Source organism: Oncorhynchus keta, chromosome 24 (genome assembly GCF_023373465.1).
Source record: "Oncorhynchus keta strain PuntledgeMale-10-30-2019 chromosome 24, Oket_V2, whole genome shotgun sequence".
Taxonomy (NCBI): Eukaryota; Metazoa; Chordata; class Actinopteri; order Salmoniformes; family Salmonidae; genus Oncorhynchus; species Oncorhynchus keta.
The window spans coordinates 5,854,274-5,878,618 of NC_068444.1; the positions used below are offsets into that span (position 1 = coordinate 5,854,274).

Genomic DNA, 24,345 nt, shown 5'->3' on the forward strand with positions numbered 1-24,345 from the left:
GCGGAGAGACAGACCGATGGGCGGACAGACGATGGACGGAGAGACAGACCGATGGACGGACGGACAGACCGATGGGCGGAGAGACAGAACGATGGGCGGACAGACCGATGAACGGAGAGACAGACCGATGGGCGGAGAGACAGACCGATGGACAGAGAGACAGACCGATGGGCGGAGAGACAGACCGATGGACAGAGAGACAAACCGATGGACGGAGAGACAGACCGATGGACGGAGAGACAGACCGATGGGCGGACAGACAGACCGATGGGCGGACAGACAGACCGATGGGCGGACAGAACGATGGACGGAGAGACAGACCGATGGACGGACGGACAGACCGATGGACGGACAGACAGACCGATGGGCGGAGAGACAGACCGGTGGACGGAGAGACAGACCGATGGGCGGAGAGACAGACCGATGGGCGGAGAGACAGACCGATGGACGGAGAGACAGACAGATGGGCGGAGAGACAGACCGATGGACAGAGAGACAGACCGATGGGCGGAGAGACAGACCGATGGACAGAGAGACAAACCGATGGACGGAGAGACAGACCGATGGACGGAGAGACAGACCGATGGGCGGACAGACAGACCGATGGGCGGACAGAACGATGGACGGAGAGACAGACCGATGGACGGACGGACAGACCGATGGACGGACAGACAGACCGATGGACGGAGAGACAGACCGATGGGCGGAGAGACAGACCGATGGACAGAGAGACAGACCGATGGGCGGAGAGACAGACAGATGGGCTGACAGACAGACCGATGGACGGAGAGACAGACCGATGGACGGAGAGACAGACCGATGGACGGAGAGACAGACCGATGGACGGACGGACAGACCGATGGGCGGAGAGACAGACCGATGGGCGGACAGAACGATGGACGGAGAGACAGACCGATGGGCGGACAGAACGATGGGCCGACAGACCGATGGACGGAGAGACAGACCGATGGGTGGAGAGACAGACCGATGGGCGGAGAGACAGACCGATGGACGGAGAGACAGACCGATGGACGGACGGACAGACCGATGGACGGAGAGACAGACCGATGGGTGGAGAGACAGACCGATGGACGGACGGACAGACCGATGGACGGAGAGACAGACCGATCGACGGAGAGACAGACCGATGGACGGAGAGACAGACCGATGGGCGGAGAGACAGACCGATGGGCGGAGAGACAGACCGATGGACGGAGAGACAGACCGATGGACGGAGAGACAGACCGATGGGCAGAGAGACAGACCGATGGGCGGAGAGACAGACCGATGTGCGGAGAGACAGACCGATGGGCGGAGAGACAGACCGATGGACGGAGAGACAGACCGATGGGCGGAGAGTTAGACCGATGGGCGGACAGACAGGCACTCGTACCTATAGCCTTCTCCCACTAAACAAGCACACAGTAATTTTTTTCTCCTCTTTGGGACGAGGGGGGAAAACTGTTCAGGCTGTGACAGAATGTTCCTGGGAGACGAATGGTTCTAATCTCCCCATAATGCTCAGTGGTTGACCTTCTCATCCAGGAGGGTGATGGTTACATAAGGTGAAGATTGGATGCAGGGTGTAACACAACACAGCATCATCAAAGGTTTATAGGTTCAAATAAAAACACAACAAACAGCAACATTGAACCCATTTCTGAGAATCGTCACTACACCTGAGTCCCAAATATACCAGTAGGCCCATGTGTTACACAACCATCGTGCAGGATGCAAATATACACGAAGGGAGAAACTGTTACTAGTATCCACCATGGACTTTACACAACCAGGATTACATTACTTTCTCCAGCTACCTATACATTATGTTCTCTCCCATTCTCATTACTGTATACCGTGGCTCATTACTGTATATCGTGGCTCATTACTGTATACCGTGGCTCATTACTGTATAACGTGGCTCATTACTGTATAACGTGGCTCATTACTGTATACCGTGGCTCATTACTGTATAACGTGGCTCATTACTGTATAACGTGGCTCATTACTGTATAACGTGGCTCATTACTGTATAACGTGGCTCATTACTGTATAACGTGGCTCATTAATGTACAACGTGGCTCATTGCTGTATACCGTGGCTCATTACTGTATACCATGGCTCATTACTGTATACCGTGGCTCATTGCTGTATAACGTGGCTCATTACTGTATAACGTGGCTCATTACTGTATAACGTGGCTCATTAATGTATAACGTGGCTCATTGCTGTATAACGTGGCTCATTACTGTATACCATGGCTCATTACTGTATACCGTGGCTCATTGCTGTATAACGTGGCTCATTACTGTATAACGTGGCTCATTACTGTATAACGTGGCTCATTACTGTATAACGTGGCTCATTACTGTATACTGTGGCTCATTACTGTATAACGTGGCTCATTACTGTATACTGTGGCTCATTACTGTATACCATGGCTCATTACTGTATACCGTGGCTCATTACTGTATAACGTGGCTCATTGCTGTATAACGTGGCTCATTACTGTATACCGTGGCTCATTGCTGTATAACATGGCTGATTGCTATATAACGTGGCTAATTACTTAAAAATCATACAATGTGATTTTCTGGATTTTTGTTTTAGATTCCGTCTCTCACAGTTGAAGTGCACCTATGATAAAAAATACAAACCTCTACATGCTTTAGGAAACACTGCCGATTTTGCAGGTTATCAAATACTTGTTATCCCCACTGTGTATAGTATGGTTTATTGCTATGTAATATGGTTTATTGCTATATAATATGGTTTATTGCTATGTAATATGGTTTATTGCTATGTAATATGGTTTATTGCTATGTAATATGGTTTATTGCTATATAATATGGTTTATTGCTATATAATATGGTTTATTGCTATATAATATGGTTTAATGCTATATAATATGGTTTAGTGCTATATAATATGGTTTAATGCTATATAATATGGTTTATTGCTATGTAATATGGTTTAATGCTATATAATATGGTTTAATGCTATATAATATGGTTTAATGCTATATAATATGGTTTAATGCTATATAATATGGTTTATTGCTATATAATATGGTTTATTGCTATATAATATGGTTTATTGCTATATAATATGGTTTATTGCTATATAATATGGTTTAATGCTATATAATATGGTTTATTGCTATGTAATATGGTTTAATGCTATATAATATGGTTTATTGCTATATAATATGGTTTATTGCTATGTAATATGGTTTAATGCTATATAATATGGTTTATTGCTATATAATATGGTTTATTGCTATGTAATGTGGTTTAATGCTATATAATATGGTTTATTGCTATATAATATGGTTTATTGCTATGTAATATGGTTTAATGCTATATAATATGGTTTATTGCTATATAATATGGTTTATTGCTATGTAATATGGTTTATTGCTATGTAATATGGTTTAATGCTATATAATATGGTTTATTGCTATATAATATGGTGTATTGCTATGTAATATGGTTAAATGCTATATAATATGGTTTATTGCTATGTAATATGGTTTAATGCTATATAATGTGGTTTAATGCTATATAATATGGTTTATTGCTATGTAATATGGTTTATTGCTATATAATATGGTTTATTGCTATATAATATGGTTTATTGCTATATAATATGGTTTAGTGCTATATAATATGGTTTATTGCTATATAATATGGTTTAATGCTATATAATATGGTTTAATGCTATATAATATGGTTTAATGCTATATAATATGGTTTATTGCTATATAATATGGTTTAATGCTATATAATATGGTTTAATGCTATATAATATGGTTTATTGCTATATAATATGGTTTAATGCTATATAATATGGTTTAATGCTATATAATATGGTTTATTGCTATATAATATGGTTTATTGCTATGTAATATGGTTTATTGCTATGTAATATGGTTTATTGCTATGTAATATGGTTTATTGCTATGTAATATGGTTTAGTGCTATATAATATGGTTTAGTGCTATATAATATGGTTTATTGCTATATAATATGGTTTAATGCTATATAATATGGTTTAGTGCTATATAATATGGTTTATTGCTATGTAATATGGTTTAATGCTATATAATATGGTTTATTGCTATGTAATATGGTTTAGTGCTATATAATATGGTTTATTGCTATGTAATATGGTTTAGTGCTATATAATATGGTTTATTGCTATGTAATATGGTTTAGTGCTATATAATATGGTTTATTGCTATATAATATGGTTTATTGCTATGTAATATGGTTTAATGCTATATAATATGGTTTATTGCTATGTAATATGGTTTATTGCTATGTAATATGGTTTAGTGCTATATAATATGGTTTATTGCTATGTAATATGGTTTAGTGCTATATAATATGGTTTATTGCTATGTAATATGGTTTAATGCTATATAATATGGTTTAGTGCTATATAATATGGTTTATTGCTATGTAATATGGTTTAGTGCTATATAATATGGTTTAATGCTATATAATATGGTTTATTGCTATATAATATGGTTTAATGCTATATAATATGGTTTAGTGCTATATAATATGATTTATTTCTATGTAATATGGTTTAATGCTATATAATATGGTTTAGTGCTATATAATATGGTTTATTGCTATGTAATATGGTTTAGTGCTATATAATATGGTTTATTGCTATATAATATGGTTTATTGCTATATAATATGGTTTATTGCTATATAATATGGTTTAGTGCTATATAATATGGTTTAGTGCTATATAATATGGTTTATTGCTATGTAATATGGTTTAGTGCTATATAATATGGTTTATTGCTATGTAATATGGTTTAGTGCTATATAATATGGTTTATTGCTATGTAATATGGTTTAGTGCTATATAATATGGTTTATTGCTATATAATATGGTGTATTGCTATGTAATATGGTTTAATGCTATATAATATGGTTTATTGCTATGTAATATGGTTTATTGCTATGTAATATGGTTTAATGCTATATAATATGGTTTAATGCTATATAATATGGTTTATTGCTATATAATATGGTTTATTGCTATATAATATGGTTTAATGCTATATAATATGGTTTAATGCTATATAATATGGTTTATTGCTATGTAATATGGTTTATTGCTATGTAATATGGTTTATTGCTATGTAATATGGTTTAGTGCTATATAATATGGTTTAATGCTATATAATATGGTTTAATGCTATATAATATGGTTTAATGCTATATAATATGGTTTATTGCTATATAATATGGTTTATTGCTATATAATATGGTTTAATGCTATATAATATGGTTTAATGCTATATAATAAAACCCAACTTCCTTGTTTGATTCTATGAACTGCAATGCTCAGAGATTAAACCAATCTGCGACCAGAGCTGCATGTCCTGAGGCTTAAAGAGAGTAGAGGGACTCTCACGACATTGCAAATATAAAATAAATGTATTATTTATTTCACTGCTGGTAGTTTGATACAAAAATACGTCCTTACAGCAATATATAGATTTTTTTAAAGAGCAGCATTAAATCAAATTACACCATTGATGTGGGAAATGTAATGCTGAGCCAAATCAAAACGGAATTTATATTTTATTCAGTGAACAATCCGTCTCTTTTGTCATCACTTCAGAGAGACTGGAGCGAGGCAGTAAAAAATTCAAATGTAATATTTTGCATAGTTCATCACCAGCGGGGTGAATTCCTTATTTGCAAGATGTTGATTGTGTAGCAGACAGAGTCGTTCCTCCCACAGTTGAGAACAGTAGCTTGTTGCTGCTCTGCCCTCTGCTGGGGAGTTAGAGCTACTACCTCTGGATTAAACCCACAACCACCGACACACATCATAAATCATCTCTTTTTTATTTAGTTTGTTTTGACAGTTATGTCTTAATATGTTTTCTAATGTATTTCATACTGTTTTTTTATATATATTTTTATTATTCTTAATGTCAATACCATATTATTTTCTTAAAACTAAAAATACAGCTGAGTGACAGTAATGCACTTTGCCAAAGCAAACAGAAGACGGGGTTAGAGGTAGGAGGGGGTCAGAGGAGGAGGGGGGGGTCAGAGATAGGAGGGGTCAGAGATGGGAGGGGGTCAGAAGTAAGGAGGGGGTCAGAGGTAGGAGGGGGTCAGAGGTAGGAGGGGGTCTGAGGTAGGAGGGGGTCCGAGGTAGGAGGGGGTCAAAGGTAGGAGGGGTCAAAGGTAGGAGGGGTCAAAGGTAGGAGGGGAGAAAAGGAGTCAGGAAAATAAAGCGGAATAGAAATAACAAACAACTATACTGTAACATAATGTAATATATATATATATATATACTGTATATATATACTGTAACATAATGTAATATATATACTGTATATATATACTGTAACATAATGTAATATATATATATATACTGTATATATATACACTGCTCAAAGAAATGTATGGTTCACTAAAATAACACATCCTAGATCTGAATGAATGAAATATTCTTATTAAATACTTTTTTCTTTACATAGTTGAATGTGCTGACAACAAAATCACACAAAAATATTCAATGGAAATGAAATTTATCAACCCATGGAGGTCTGGATTTGGAGTCACACTCAACATTAAAGTGGAAAACCACACTACAGGTTGATCCAACTTTGATGTAATGTCCTTAAAACAAGTCAAAATGAGGCTCAGTAGTGTGTGTGGCCTCCACGTGTCTGTATGACCTCCCTACAACGCCTGGGCATGCTCCTGATGAGGTGGCGGATGGTCTCCTGAGGGATCTCCTCCCAGACCTGGACTAAAGCATCCGCCAACTCCTGGACAGTCTGTGGTGCAAAGTGCCGTTGGTGGATGGAGCGAGACATGATGTCCCAAATGTGCTCAATTGGATTCAGGTCTGGGGAACGGGCGGGCCAGTCCATAGTCCATAGCATCAATGCCTTCCTCTTGCAGGAACTGCTGACACACTCCAGCCACATGACGTCTAGCATTGTCTTGCATTAGGATGAACCCAGGGCCAACCACACCAGCATATGGTCTCACAAGGGGTCTGAGGATCTCATCTCGGTACCTAATGGCAGTCAGGCTACCTCTGGCGAGAACATGGAGGGCTGTGGGCCCCCAAAGAAATGCCACCCCAATGCCACCTGTTGTCTATTCCATTTGCACAACAGCACGTGAAATTTATTGTCAATCGGTGTTGCTGCCTAAAGTGGACAGTTTCATTTCACAGTGTTCTAACTTCCTCCTACACTGGCGAGGATCCTGTCACAGTTAATTGTGCAAGAATGGGCTGCCATCAGTCAGGATGTGGCCCAGAAGTTAATTGACAGCATGCCAGGGCGGATTGCAGAGGTTATGGTAAAGAATGGTCAACACTGCAAATATTGACTCTTTTGCATCAACTTCATGTAATTGTCAATAAAAGCCTTTGACACTTATGAAATGCTAGTAGTGATATAGACAGAGATAGTGATATAGAGAGAGATAGATAGACAGAGATGGTGATATAGAGAGCGTGACAAAGATAGTGATAGAGAGAGAGACAGAGATAGTGATATAGAGAGAGAGAGACAGAGAGTGATAGCCAGATATTGTGATATATAGAGAGAGATAGACAGAGATAGTGATATAGAGAGACAGAGATAATGATATAGAGAGAGATAGACAGAGTTAGTGATATAGAGAGAGATAGACAGAGAGTGATAGCCAGATATTGTGATATATAGAGAGAGAGAGACAGAGATAGTGGTATAGAGAGACAGAGATAGTGATGTAGAGAGAGATAGACAGAGAGTGATAGCCAGATATTGTGATATATAGAGAGAGAGAGACAGAGATAGTGATATAGAGAGACAGAGATAGTGATATAGAGAGAGATAGACAGAGAGTGATATAGAGAGAGATAGACAGAGATTGTGATATATAGAGAGAGATAGACAGAGATAGTGATATAGAGAGACAAAGATGGTGATATAGAGAGAGTGACGAGATAGTGATATAGAGAGAGATAGACAGAGATAGTGATATAGAGAGAGCGAGAGACATAGTGACAGAAAGAAAGAGAGAGAACGCAGGGCGGAGGGATGAGTTGGCCGAGCCAGAGCTAGAGGCATCTCAAAAAGTCTGTGGGGGCAAAAAACACTTTACATTACTATCCTACACAAGCTTCCTAAATGTACATTACTATCCTACACAAGCTTCCTAAATGTACATTACTATCCTACACAAGCTTCCTAAATGTACATTACCATCCTACACAAGCTTCCTAAATGTACATTACCATCCGACACAAGCTTCCTAAATGTACATTACCATCCTACACAAGCTTCCTAAATGTACATTACTATCCTACACAAGCTTCCTAAATGTACATTACCATCCGACACAAGCTTCCTAAATGTACATTACCATCCTACACAAGCTTCCTTAATGTATACCATCCTACACAAGCTTCCTAAATGTACATTACCATCCGACACAAGCTTCCTAAATGTACATTACCATCCTACACAAGCTTCCTAAATGTACATTACCATCCTACACAAGCTTCCTAAATGTACATTACCATCCTACACAAGCTTCCTAAATGTACATTACCATCCTACACAAGCTTCCTAAATGTACATTACCATCCTACACAAGCTTCCTTAATGTATACCATCCTACACAAGCTTCCTAAATGTACATTACCATCCTACACAAGCTTCCTTAATGTGCATTACCATCCTACACAAGCTTCCTAAATGTACATTACCATCCGACACAAGCTTCCTAAATGTACATTACCATCCGACACAAGCTTCCTAAATGTACATTACCATCCTACACAAGCTTCCTTAATGTGCATTACCATCCTACACAAGCTTCCTAAATGTACATTACCATCCGACACAAGCTTCCTAAATGTGCATTACCATCCTACACAAGCTTCCTAAATGTACATTACCATCCGACACAAGCTTCCTTAATGTGCATTACCATCCTACACAAGCTTCCTAAATGTACATTACCATCCGACACAAGCTTCCTAAATGTACATTACCATCCTACACAAGCTTCCTAAATGTACATTACCATCCTACACAAGCTTCCTTAATGTATACCATCCTACACAAGCTTCCTAAATGTACATTACCATCCTACACAAGCTTCCTAAATGTACATTAATATCCTACACAAAGCTTCCTAAATGTACATTACTATCCTACACACGCTTCCTAAATGTGCATTACCATCCTACACAAGCTTCCTTAATGTGCAAACTTTGACTACTGGTTTCAATTTAGTAAATCAATAGAACAGAATAAAAGATAATTGTAGACAAATCTAGGATAAGATATAGTAAGACATTTTAATTGATTACATTACAGTACCATTACAGTACCATTACAGAACCATTACAATACCATTACAGTACCATTACAATACCATTACAGTACCATTACAATACCATTACAGTACCATTACAGTACCATTACAATACCATTACAGTACCATTACAGTACCATTACAATACCATTACAGTACCATTACAATACCATTACAGTACCATTACAGTACCATTTCAGTACCATTACAATACCATTACAGTACCATTACAGTACCATTACAGTACCAATACAGTACCATTATAGTACCATTACAGTACCATTACAATACCATTACAGTACCATTACAATACCATTACAATACCATTACAGTACCATTACAGTACCATTACAATACCATTACAGTACCATTACAGTACCATTACAATACCATTACAATACCATTACAGTACCATTACAATACCATTACAGTACCATTACAGTACCATTACAATACCATTACAGTACCATTACAATACCATTACAGTACCATTACAGTACCATTACAATACCATTACAATACCATTACAGTACCATTACAGTACCATTACAATACCATTACAGTACCATTACAGTACCATTACAATACCATTACAGTACCATTACAGTACCATTACAATACCATTACAGTACCATTACAATACCATTACAATACCATTACAGTACCATTACAGTACCATTTCTCAGACAAATTCATAAAACAAACAGCAACATTATGTTATGTATTTACATGGTCAACCTCCATTCTGAAGTGATGAATATAATCATATTAATATTTACACTATGAACAACACGTTAGATGTCTAATTATCACACGCGGATATCAGTGTACTTCTTTCAATGGATAAAAGCTAAAGACATTTATCGCCTGTGAAAAATAACAGTAGAAAAAGTAGAAATATGAGCAGATACAAGCTCAGTATAACCTTTTGATTATGTTAACAGATCACAATCCATGTTGCTATCAAGCTTTTTTTCACAAAACATAGGCATTGATTGAATTACGCTGTCTGCCCCAACCCCTGCCCACCCCAACCCACCCCACCCGCCCCAACCCACCCCCCGCCCCACCCCCCTTCCCCGCCCCACCCCCACCCCTGCCCCGCCCCTGCCCCAACCCGCCCTTCCCCACCGCTGCCCCTGCCTCACCCCCACCCCTGCCCTGCCCCTGCCCCACCCCTGCCCTGCCCCGCCCCTGCCCCACCCCCACCCCCTGCCCCGCCCCACCCCCAGCCCCACCCCCACCCCCTGCCCACCCCGCCCCCTGCCCCACCCCCACCCCGCCCCGCCCCGTCTCTCTCTCTCCCCCTACATGGAAGGAGGTGTAACAGGAGTCCATACTGTAGTCAGTCGCGTGTGACTGTGCGGTGACGTATCGTAATGCGATAGTGTCGTACCATCGTGCACCTCTGTGGCCGTGCTGCAGTCATACAGCGGGGATCCACCAGGTGGCGCTGTGACGGAGTGAGACAGCCCAGGATAGTGGCTACTACTGGGGCCTCGCAGGAACTGGGAGCCTAGGCTGTTGGACATCTCCCCCGACTGGGAGACAGGGGTCAGGGACGGGTTACTGACGGACCACAGGCTGGGGTACTGGCTGGATACAGAGAGGACAGGCGAGAACAGAACACTATGTCAGTTTCACCTGGAATACATGGTAATTCTTTACGGGAAAGAGACCTACAGTATGTATGAACACATTCATAACCAGTACATAACACATTCATAAGTAGTACATAACACATTCATAACCAGTACATAACACATTCATAAGTAGTACATAACACATTCATAAGTAGTACATAACACATTCATAACCAGTACATAACACATTCATAACCATAACCCTACATAACACATTCATAACCCTTACATAACACATTCATAACCAGTACATAACACATTCATAACCATAACCAGTACATAACACATTCATAACACATTCATAACTCTACATAACACATTCATAACCCTTACATAACACATTCATAACCAGTTACATAACACATTCATAACCAGTACATAACACATTCATAACCAGTACATAACACATTCATAACCAGTACATAACACATTCATAACATAACCAGTACATAACACATAACACATTCATAACATAACACATTCATAACCAGTACATAACACATTCATAACCAGTACATAACACATTCATAACCAGTACATAACACATTCATAACCAGTACATAACACATTCATAACCAGTACATAACACATTCATTCCAGTAACCCATAACACATTCATAACCAGTACATAACACATTCATAACCAGTACATAACACATTCATAACCCTAACACATTCATAACCCTTAGTACATAACCATTCATAACCAGTACATAACACATTCATAACCAGTACGTAACACATTCATAACCCTTACATAACACATTACATAACACATTCATAACCCTTACATAACACATTCATAACCAGTACATAACACATTCATAACCAGTACATAACACATTCATAACCCTTACATAACACATTCATAACCAGTACATAACACATTCATAACCAGTACATAACACATTCATAACCAGTACATAACACATTCATAACCAGTACATAACACATTCATAACCCTTACATAACACATTCATAACCAGTACATAACACATTCATAACCAGTACATAACACATTCATAACCAGTACATAACACATTCATAACCAGTACATAACACATTCATAACCCTACATAACACATTCATAACCAGTAACACATTCATAACCCTTATAACACATTACATAACACATTCATAACCCTACATAACATTCAACACATTCATAACCAGTACATAACACATTCATAACCCATTACATAACACATTCATAACCAGTACATAACACATTCATAACCAGTACATAACACATTCATAACCCTTACATAACACATTCATAACCAGTACATACATTCAACACATAACACATTCATAACCAGTTCACATAACACATTCATAACCAGTACATAACACATTCATAACCATAACACATTCATAACCAGTACATAACACATTCATAACCCTTACATAACACATTCATAACCAGTACATAACACATTCATAACCAGTACATAACACATTCATAACCAGTACATAACACATTCATAACCCTTACATAACACATTCATAACCAGTACATAACACATTCATAACCCTACATAACACATTCATAACCAGTACATAACACATTCATAACCAGTACATAACACATTCATAACCAGTACATAACACATTCATAACCAGTACATAACACATTCATAACCCTTACATAACACATTCATAACCCTTACATAACACATTCATAACCCTTACATAACACATTCATAACCAGTACATAACACATTCATAACCAGTACATAACACATTCATAACCAGTACATAACACATTCATAACCAGTACATAACACATTCATAACCAGTACACATTCATAACCAGTACATAACACATTCATAACCCTTACATAACACATTCATAACCAGTACATAACACATTCATAACCCGTAACACATTCATAACCATAACACATTCATAACCAGTACATAACACATTCATAACCAGTACATAACACATTCATAACCAGTACATAACACATTCATAACCCTTACATAACACATTCATAACCCTTACATAACACATTCATAACCAGTACATAACACATTCATAACCAGTACATAACACATTCATAACCAGTACATAACACATTCATAACCAGTACATAACACATTCATAACCAGTACATAACACATTCATAACCCTTACATAACACATTCATAACCAGTACATAACACATTCATAACCAGTACATAACACATTCATAACCAGTACATAACACATTCATAACCCTTACATAACACATTCATAACCAGTACATAACACATTCATAACCCTTACATAACACATTCATAACCCTTACATAACACATTCATAACCAGTACATAACACATTCATAACCAGTACATAACACATTCATAACCAGTACATAACACATTCATAACCAGTACATAACATTCATAACCCATAACACATTTCATAACCCATAACACATTCATAACATAACACATTCATAACCCTACATAACACATTACATAACACATTCATAACCAGTACATAACACATTCATAACCAGTACATAACACATTCATAACCAGTACATAACACATTCATAACCCTTACATAACACATTCATAACCCTTACATAACACATTCATAACCAGTTCATAACCCTTACATAACATAACCACATAACACATTCATAACCAGTACATAACACATTCATAACCCTTACATAACACATTCATAACACATTCATAACCAGTACGTAACACATTCATAACCCTTACATAACACATTCATAACCAGTACATAACACATTCATAACCAGTACATAACACATTCATAACCAGTACATAACACATTCATAACCAGTACATAACACATTCATAACCAGTACATAACACATTCATAACCAGTACATAACACATTCATAACCCTTACATAACACATTCATAACCCTTACATAACACATTCATAACCAGTACATAACACATTCATAACCAGTACATAACACATTCATAACCCTTACATAACACATTCATAACCCTTACATAACACATTCATAACCAGTACATAACACATTCATAACCAGTACATAACACATTCATAACCCATACATAACACATTCATAACCAGTACATAACACATTCATAACCAGTACATAACACATTCATAACCCTTACATAACACATTCATAACCCTTACATAACACATTCATAACCCTTACATAACACATTCATAACCAGTACATAACACATTCATAACCCTTACATAACACATTCATAACCCTTACATAACACATTCATAACCAGTACATAACACATTCATAACCAGTACATAACACATTCATAACCAGTACATAACACATTCATAACCAGTACATAACACATTCATAACCCTTACATAACACATTCATAACCAGTACATAACACATTCATAACCCTTACATAACACATTCATAACCAGTACATAACACATTCATAACCCTTACATAACACATTCATAACCAGTACATAACACATTCATAACCCTTACATAACACATACATAACCAGTACATAACACATTCATAACCAGTACATAACACATTCATAACCCTTACATAACACATTCATAACCCTTACATAACACATTCATAACCAGTACATAACACATTCATAACCCGTACATAACACATTCATAACCCGTACATAACACATTCATAACCAGTACATAACACATTCATAACCCTTACATAACATTCATAACCAGAGAACACATTCATAACCCTTACATACATAGCGACAGAACCCTTACATAACACATTCATAACCAGACATAACACATTCATAAGAGTAGTACATAACACATTCATAACCAGTACATAACACATTCATAACCCTTACATAACACATTCATAACCCTTACATAACACATTCATAAGAGTACATAGAGAGAGACAGAGAGAGACAGAGAGAGAGAGAGAGAGAAGACAGACAGAACCAGTACATAAGACAGAGAGAACCCTTAGACAGAGAGAGAGACAGAGAGAACCAGACAGAGAAGACAGAGAGAGAACACAGACAGAGAGAGACACATAGAGACAGAGAGACAGAGAACCAGAGAGACAGAGAGAGACAGAGAGAGAGACATAACACATTCAGAACCAGTACGTAACACACAGAGACAGAGAGACAGAACAGAGAGACAGACAGATAACAGACAGAACAGACAGAACAGAGACAGACATTCATAAGGGAGGGGAAGAGACAGACAGAGACAGACAGAGAGAGAGACAGAAGACAGATAAGACAGAGAGAGACAGAGAGAACAGACAGAGACAGATTCATAACAGAGAGACAGATAACCCTTACATAACACAGATAACCAGTACAGAACACATTCATAGAGAGACAGAGACATTCATAACCAGTACAGAACAGAGAACAGACAGAGAGACAGACAGAGAACAGAGACAGAGACAGACAGAGAGTACATAACAGGGAGAGACCCAGACAGAACACATTCATAACCCTTAATAACAGGCATTCAGGAGAGGTACATAACACACCAACCTGGAGTTGGTCCCATTCATGACCAGTACAGTGGGTCACGGGCAGCATGGTGGAGTGGGAAGGCATCTGAAGACTGGACCAGTTGTCATGGGAGGGCAGCATAGACAGACAGCCAGAGGACATATCAGAGTAACCAGCTGCAACACAACCAATCATGAGTTTATTCTAAAGATTTATTTATTCTTTATTTGAAACAGCTTTTGGAGACAAAATGAAACCCGGATCTCTATTGTCTAAATGACCAGACCATGGGGCCTGCACCAATAATAAGTTAGTTAGTTCGTGCTCCTTTCTGCCTGTTGAAGCTCCCGAGTGGCACAGCGGTCTAAGGCACTGCATCTCAGCATCTCAGAGGCGTCACTACAGTCCCTGGTTCGTATCCAGGCTGTATCACATCCGGCCGGTGATTGGGAGTCCAATAGGACGGGGCACAGTTGACCCAGCGTCCTCCGGGTTTCTTTCTTACAAAAGAAGTGCAGAAAGAAACATATCTTCTGATATGTATGTATGTATTCTGTAGTTCTCTCGCTGTGAAAGGGGGCTTTTAAGAGGCGTTGAATCAAGTCAATTACTCTGTACTAAATGTAATTCTTGGTGTGTCTTTAGTTCACGTTCACAGTATACAGTACTGGCTGAAGAAGGTGATGATGACTGACTAATGCATCTGTCCAGGCATTCCCTGTTGGAAGACCAGCTGTTTACAGCTCTGAGTGTTCTCCTCTCACAAAGACCAGAGGAATGCAGAATATCTCCTGGTCAGTCACATTTGTTTGACTTTCTTGTTAATGGTGGAAAGGAAGGGAAGGGGTGTTGGTAGGATGGATAGAGGCGGAGGAGAAGGGAAGGGGTGTTGGTAGGATGGGTAGAGGTGGAGGAGAAGGGAAGGGGTGTTGGTAGGATAACACATAGAGGCGGAGGATAAGGGAAGGGGTGTTGGTAGGATGGGTAGAGGCGGAGGAGAAGGGAAGGGGTGTACATAACACATTAGGATGGGTAACAGCGGAGGAGAAGGGAAGGGGTGTTAACCCTTAGGATGGGTAGAGGCGGAGGGAGAAGGGAAGGGGTGTTGGTAGGATGGATAGAGGCGGAGGAGAAGGGAAGGGGTGTTGGTAGGATGGGTAGAGGTGGAGGAGAAGGGAAGGGGTGTTGGTAGCTATGTCCTGGATGGGTAGAGGTGGAGGAGGAGAGGAGGGGTATTGGTAGCTTTGTCCTGGATGGGTAGAGGTGGAGGAGGAGAGGAGGGGTATTGGTAGCTATGTCCTGGATGGGTAGAGGTGGAGGAGGAGAGGAGGGGTATTGGTAGCTATGTCCTGGATGGGTAGAGGTGGAGGAGAGAGAGGGGTGTTGGTAGCTATGTCCTGGATGGGTAGAGGTGCAGGAGGAGGGAAGGGGTGTTGGGGAGGTGGTGGGGGAGGTGGTGGAGAGGGGATGGAAGACAGGAGAGGGGTGGAGGACAGAAGAGGGGGTGGAGGACAGGAGAGGGGGTGGAGGACAGGAGAGGGGGTAGAGAGGGGGTGGAGGACAGGAGAGGGGGTGGAGGACAGGAGAGGGGGTAGAGAGGGGTGGAGGACAGGAGAGGGGGTAGAAGGGGGTGGAGGACAGGAGAGGGGGTGGAGGACAGGAGAGGGGTAGAGAGGGGGTGGAGGACAGGAGAGGGAGTAGAGAGGGGGGTGGAGGACAGGAGAGGGGGTGGAGGACAGGAGAGGGGGTTCAGAGAGGGGGTGGAGGACAGGAGAGGGGGTAGAGAGGGGGTGGAGGACAGGAGAGACAGGGTGGAGGACAGGAAGGGGGTAGAGAGGGGGTGGAGGACAGGGGAGGGGGTAGAGAGGGGGTGGAGTACAGGAGAGGGGATAGAGAGGAGGTGGAGGACAGGAGAGCGAGACACTCACTAGGGGAGTTGGTGCGATGGGTGTAAGGGCTGCTGTACGGTGCAGAGCGATGGTTTCTCAGGGTGGAGTAGCGGTCACAGCCGTGGGACGAGGACAGGGACAGTGAGCTTCCAAACTGCGTGTGAGGGCTAGCAGGAGATCCTGGGATGAACCATCCACTCACTGTAGTGTGGTGGGCCCACAGGAACACAGGGAAACATGGAGTCATTTTATGTGGGGAGTTTTATATCTTCTATTCTAAAGAATTTAAGTAAATTACTTAGTCAGCGTTTACATTGCCAATGTGCTGTCTGTTAACTCTATCGTATGTATCAATCCCATTCTTTATTTAAATGTCTAAATAAATATATATATATCTATATATATATATATATATATATATAAAAATACTTAGTCAGCGTTTACATTGCCAATGTGCTGTCTGTTAACTCTATCGTATGTATCAATCCCATTCTTTATTTAAATGTCTAAATAAATATATATATATATCTAAAATACTTACATTGAGAGTGGCTTGAGTGCTGGTTGTCACTGTCATCCATGATGTCTTTATGATCCGTTCTGTGGAGAGGGAATCCAATCAGAACATGTCTGTGGAGAGGGAATCCAATCAGAACATGTCTGTGGAGAGGGAATCCAATCAGAACATGTCTGTGGAGAGGGAATCCAATCAGAACATGTCTGTGGAGAGGGAATCCAATCAGAACATGTCTGTGGAGAGGGAATCCAATCAGAACATGTCTGTGGAGAGGGAACATGTCTGTGGAGGAGAAAGGGGTCAATCAGAACATGTCTGTGGAGAGGGAATCAATCAGAACATGTCTGTGGAGGGAATCAATCAGAACATGTCTGTGGAGAGGGATCAAGACAGAACATGTCTGTGGAGAGGGAATCAATCAGAACATGTCTGTGGAGAGGGAATCCAATCAGAACATGTCTGTGGAGGGAATCCAATCAGAACATGTCTGTGGAGGGAATCCAATCAGAACATGTCTGTGGAGGGGAATCCAATCAGAACATGTCTGTGGAGAGAATCCAATCAGAACATGTCTGTGGAGAGGGAATCCAATCAGAACATGTCTGTGGAGAGAATCCAATCAGAACATGTCTGTGGAGAGGGAACATGTCTGTGGATGGAATCCAATCAGAACATGTCTGTGGAGGGAATCCAATCAGAACATGTCTGTGGAGAGGGAATCCAATCAGAACATGTCTGTGGAGGGAATCCAATCAGAACATGTCTGTGGAGGGAATCCAATCAGAACATGTCTGTGGAGGGAATCCAATCAGAACATGTCTGTGGAGGGAATCCAATCAGAACATGTCTGTGGAGGGAATCCAATCAGAACATGTCTGTGGAGGGGAATCAATCAGAACATGTCTGTGGAGGGAATCCAATCAGAACATGTCTGTGGAGGGGGAATCCAATCAGAACATGTCTGTGGAGAGGGAATCCAATCAGAACATGTCTGTGGAGGGAATCCAATCAGAACATGTCTGTGGAGGTCTGTGGAGGATCCAATGTCTGTGGAGAACATGTCTGTGGAGGGGGAATCCAATCAGAACATGTCTGTGGAGAGGGAATCAATCAGAACATGTCTGTGGAGAGGGAATCCAATCAGAACATGTCTGTGGATCAGAACATGTCTGTGGAGAGGAATCCAATCAGAACATGTCTGTGGAGGGAATCAATCAGAACATGTCTGTGGAGGGAATCCAATCAGAACATGTCTGTGGAGAGGGAATCCAATCAGAACATGTCTGTGGAGGGGAATCAATCAGAACATGTCTGTGGAGGGAATCCAATCAGAACATGTCTGTGGAGGGAATCCAATCAGAACATGTCTGTGGAGGGAATCCAATCAGAACATGTCTGTGGAGGGGAATCCAATCAGAACATGTCTGTGGAGAACATGTCTGTGGAAATCAATCAGAACATGTCTGTGGAGAATGTCTGTGGAGGGGGAATTCAGGGTCTGTGGAAATCCAATCAGAACATGTCTGTGGAGGGGGAATCAATCAGAACATGTCTGTGGAGGAAATCAATCAGAACATGTCTGTGGAGGAGGGAATCCAATCAGAACATGTCTGTGGAGGGAATCAATCAGAACATGTCTGTGGAGGGGGAATCCAATCAGAACATGTCTGTGGAGGGAATCAATCAGAACATGTCTGTGGAGGGGAATCAATCAGAACATGTCTGTGGAGGGGGAATCCAATCAGAACATGTCTGTGGAGGGAATCAATCAGAACATGTCTGTGGAGGGAATCCAATCAGAACATGTCTGTGGAGGGGATCAGAACATGTCTGTGGAGGGAATCCAATCAGAACATGTCTGTGGAGGGAATCCAATCAGAACATGTCTGTGGAGAGGGAATCCAATCAGAACATGTCTGTGGAGGGGGAATCCAATCAGAACATGTCTGTGGAGGGGGAATCCAATCAGAACATGTCTGTGGAGAGGGAATCCAATCAGAACATGTCTGTGGAGGGAATCCAATCAGAACATGTCTGTGGAGAGGGAATCCAATCAGAACATGTCTGTGGAGGGGGAATCCAATCAGAACATGTCTGTGGAGGGAATCCAATCAGAACATGTCTGTGGAGGAATCCAATCAGAACATGTCTGTGGAGGAACATGTCTGTGGATTTTTTTAATCAGAACATGTCTGTGGAGAGGGAATCAATCAGAACATGTCTGTGGAGGGAATCCAATCAGAACATGTCTGTGGAAGGAATCCAATCAGAACATGTCTGTGGAGGGAATTGTCTGTGGAGTGAATCATAGAAATGTGTCTGTGGAGGGAATCCAATCAGAACATGTCTGTGGAGAACATGTCTGTGGAGGGAATCAATCAGAACATGTCTGTGGAGAACAATCAGAACTGTCTGTGGAAGGAATCCAATCAGAACATGTCTGTGGAGGGGAATCCAATCAGAACATGTCTGTGGAGGGGGAATCCAATCAGAACATGTCTGTGGAGGGGGAATCCAATCAGAACATGTCTGTAGAACACTGGCTCTCAATCTAAACACTCACTAATATATCCTATATTCTAAATCAAATCGAACTAAATATATATTTCTAGTGGACAGAAAAGGGAGCAGGGAACTTGCCCTATCTTTCTTTAGCATCCAGAAAGGCCTTGGCAAACGGGTTGTATTTGATTTTCAGACCGGTTATCTAAAATGTGGAGTGAAAATACAATGCAAAATTGGTTAAGAGCTAATAATAAAATATCGAATCTTTAATAAACTAGATTTTTAAAAATGTTATATCTTCTTCAGGTTGCGTAAATATTGACAGTTATACGTTAATTACTATTAACATTAGAATAAAATAATGTATCAATACAATAATGTTGTTCTGGAGGCAGTGACCGCTATGAACTGAGTCTCCGGGAAGGAGTGACAATCATTCTCTGCGGCCCTCCTAACAATATGGACACGTGGCTCATATTTGTGCAACGAGTTTAACATGATCTGAAAAATGTATAAAAATGTTGTTTTTTAAGCAAAAAGTTGTTTTTTTAAAGCAAAATCGAAATGTTGATTGTTACATAATATGCTTTATTTGATTGTAATTCGCATACAGGTAAAATAGTCATTTATTTTAATCGAAATGTTGATTATATATAAATGATAATTCTTCTGAATGATACTATATAAATGCCGGTGTTTGGAGGATATATTGGTACGGGTCTCGTTTGGAAATTCCTGGCCACCCCACATAGCCTGGTTCCTCTCTAGGTTTCTTCCTTGCCTTTGTAGTGAGTTTTTCCTAGCCACCGTGCTTCTACACCTATATTGTTGATGTTTGTGGTTTTATTCTGGGTTTCTGTTACAGCACTTTGAGATATCAGCTGATGTAAGAAGGGCTATATAAATACATTTGATTTGATTCCATAACTTGACATGTTTTCTGATCTAAATTGTTATCACAATTATTGGGGGAAAAAACACGAGCACTCAAAATGTTATAAAATGACATTTAAAGTGATGAGACTGTAATCGTCTAACCTGGCCTCCTCCATTGAGTTTGTTGGTGAGTTTGACTTTACAGAATGAGACCGGATCTTTCATCCAGCGCGCTCCGAAGTTTGGAGAGTCCGGGTGGATATATACGCAGCTCGGGGCTTGAGGCTCGGGTTTACCCCCGGGAACCCACTCCCCATTAACGTATTTCCACCGGTGGTTGTCCGCAGCCACGAAGTCCAGCAGGAACGAGTACATGGCGTTTGGATCCAACCCAGAAACATTCACCTTCAGCACCGGAAACATGCGCCTTGGATACAAAGGAAAATGTAATAACAGGTGTCCTCATCTCATCCTTTATAGTCAAACAATAACTAGAATATATTGTACAATAGGCCATTATTGACGCTAATGTCAAGCGAACGAGTGGTTCACTTTATAGGCCATGTGAATATTAATAGACCTGGGTGTTACAGGAAAAACTCTAAATATAATGAATGTGTGCAATCCTGTTTCCTGTATTAATGTGATACCACAGCAATGTTATAGACACGTTTAACACTATTTATTTGTGATATAAACCTACGGCTGTTATAGGGGCGGCAGGTAGCGGTTAGAGCGTTGGGCCAGTAACCGAAAGGTTGCTGGATCGAATCCACGAGTTGACAAGGTAAAAATAAATATGTCATTCTGCCTCTGAACAAGGCAGTTAACCCACGGTTCCTAGGCCGTTATTGTAAATATTTGTTTTTACTTGCCCAGTTAAATACATTAAAAAATGTATATAATCCTACCTGCTTTTTTCACTATATAAATTAATACGGTAGAACCGTTGTAAAAAGAAAGGCTATACATTTGGCAGGTCGCCGAACCATAAATAATACGCATATAACGACCAACCATAATACAGTATATACATGTATATAAAACACATGTCAATTCAATGACTTACCTGCCATTTTTGGTTACTATCATTTCATTGGTGAGTTCCTTGAACTTCCGCCACAGTTCGTTCTCATCCAAGCCGACTTTGAGTTGTCTCTCGGTAGGATCGCCCTTCTCGCTGCCCGCCTGTAGCTCGTTCTCCACGGCAGTGAGAAGGTGGTCCACCCGGTACTGTGTAACCTTCCCCGGGCCATCCCCGCCACCTGAGGCCATTCTTTCCAAAAGCTCCAGGGTTGAAAAATGACGTATTACAATTTGAGATTAAGAAAACAAAAAAAAATCGGTCGCTCCCAAATAGGCTATATATCCATCCACTTGAATATATCCAATATTCTCCACTCCATTGCAAGTTTCCGAATATATATTCCGAAGTAACAGTCAATAAACTGATATATCTTTGTGCCATCGCTGGTTGGCTGGTCTTCGCTTTGATGTATGCCGTCTGGTCAGCCATTGGTTGTATGAGGCTATACTGTATCAGTAGGATTAGGCAGGAAGGATGGCTTTACAGGAAGGATGAGTAATGTGTCTGAAGTCGATGGCTCACAAGCCAATTGTAATTGTTTTATTACTTCAATCTGTCAATATTTACACGTAGTAGTCTATATCAAAGAACTGCAGAATGAAACCGAGGGATTTGAACTTTCAGGTATTTATTTCAAATGTTCTTTACAGTTTCACTCAATCTCAAATGACTGGAGGCCTTATGTTCAGATAGGTAGGACTCATAAAAATGCTTTATTTATGATGATCAAACTCTAGTCTAACTTGATAGACCGAATATATTTTTATTATATTAGTTTAAAACGTTTTCACTTGTGACACTTTCTATGCGAAAGACACACTTTTAAGTTTCATTCTAATTAAACACTTTATATTCTACATTATTTAAACTTATTTTTGTTGGTGTTGCTTTTACTGGTGAATTAATAGTTCTGTTTTTATTGTACAAAACTTTTAACAACTGAAATCATTTCCAAAACCATTTCCCACGACGAAGGTTATTCGAGATGTTTATTCGTTTCAAGGCCTGTGAAGTGGTCGAGTAGGTGACAAAACGCAGGAAATACAGACCGTAACACGCACCTTTAACAATAGAAGGGATGCATAGAAACAAGTCCGCGACCAACAGAAAGCACTTCTCAGTTTTATTATTTGGCTAAATGATTCGCACCGAGAACCAATCCATCCTGTTAGCAGAAACCCACTGGGAACAAACGGTTTAACATCCAGTTTTAATTTACATTTGGTTTGAGTTTTTAACTAACGTGAATTCAACGTGGAAATTAACAACGGACATGTCATTGAATTTAGGTTAAAAGTTGTGTTTTTTTTTTTCAAAACTAAATCAGTTTTCCAAGTTGATTCAACGTCATCACATATATTTTTTTGTTATTATAGGAAATACACATTACAGGTGTTATATTTCTCTTCTAATAATTTGTAGTTACATTTTTATTTAGCCTTTATTTCGACAGGGAAGACACATGTCGACCTTAACAGTAGGTCTCTTTTCCAAACGCACCCTTTTTAACACAATATAAATATACACATTATACACTTATTTATTTATATAGGTATATATATTTATATATACAAAAACCCAGTCGTGGTAAGCACAAATAAAACATCACAAATCACCCATAAAAACTGTTACATTTCTCCACAAATACGTCCCCTATCAATACTTTAAATTGACCGAACGGCACCAGGACATCAAGCTGAAATGTACATAAAGATAAAAATAAAAAATAATAATCATTCATTGAGATTGAAACAAAAAGCAGATTTACCTGACTCGGCGGAAACCCAAGGAACCGCAAGAGTTAACCAATCCTGTGAACGGGGTTAGGCAACTCAGGTGTCTATACTTCAACTGAAACGTTAGATAAGACAGACGTTTATGAAATAGGGTTTAAGAGTCGGAGCAACTGCACTTTGATAAATAACATCACCGTAATCAACAACGGATAAAAAGATTGACTGAATAATCTGCTTCCTACTGCTCAGAGAAAGGGCCGATCTGTTTCTGTAG

General features: G+C 39.9%; 1 protein-coding gene across 1 annotated transcript; it reads right to left on the reverse strand.

Moving 5' to 3' along the window:
- Window positions 1–10,677: 10,677 nt before the first annotated feature.
- tbxtb (T-box transcription factor Tb) lies at window positions 10,678–22,641 on the reverse strand. The gene is given in 8 exon segments (XM_052478444.1): window positions 10,678–10,962; window positions 15,501–15,637; window positions 17,390–17,551; window positions 17,892–17,950; window positions 20,504–20,588; window positions 20,762–20,873; window positions 21,411–21,675; window positions 22,318–22,641. Coding segments are annotated over 8 exon segments (1,311 nt in total). The 5' UTR covers window positions 22,524–22,641.
- Window positions 22,642–24,345: the final 1,704 nt, after the last annotated feature.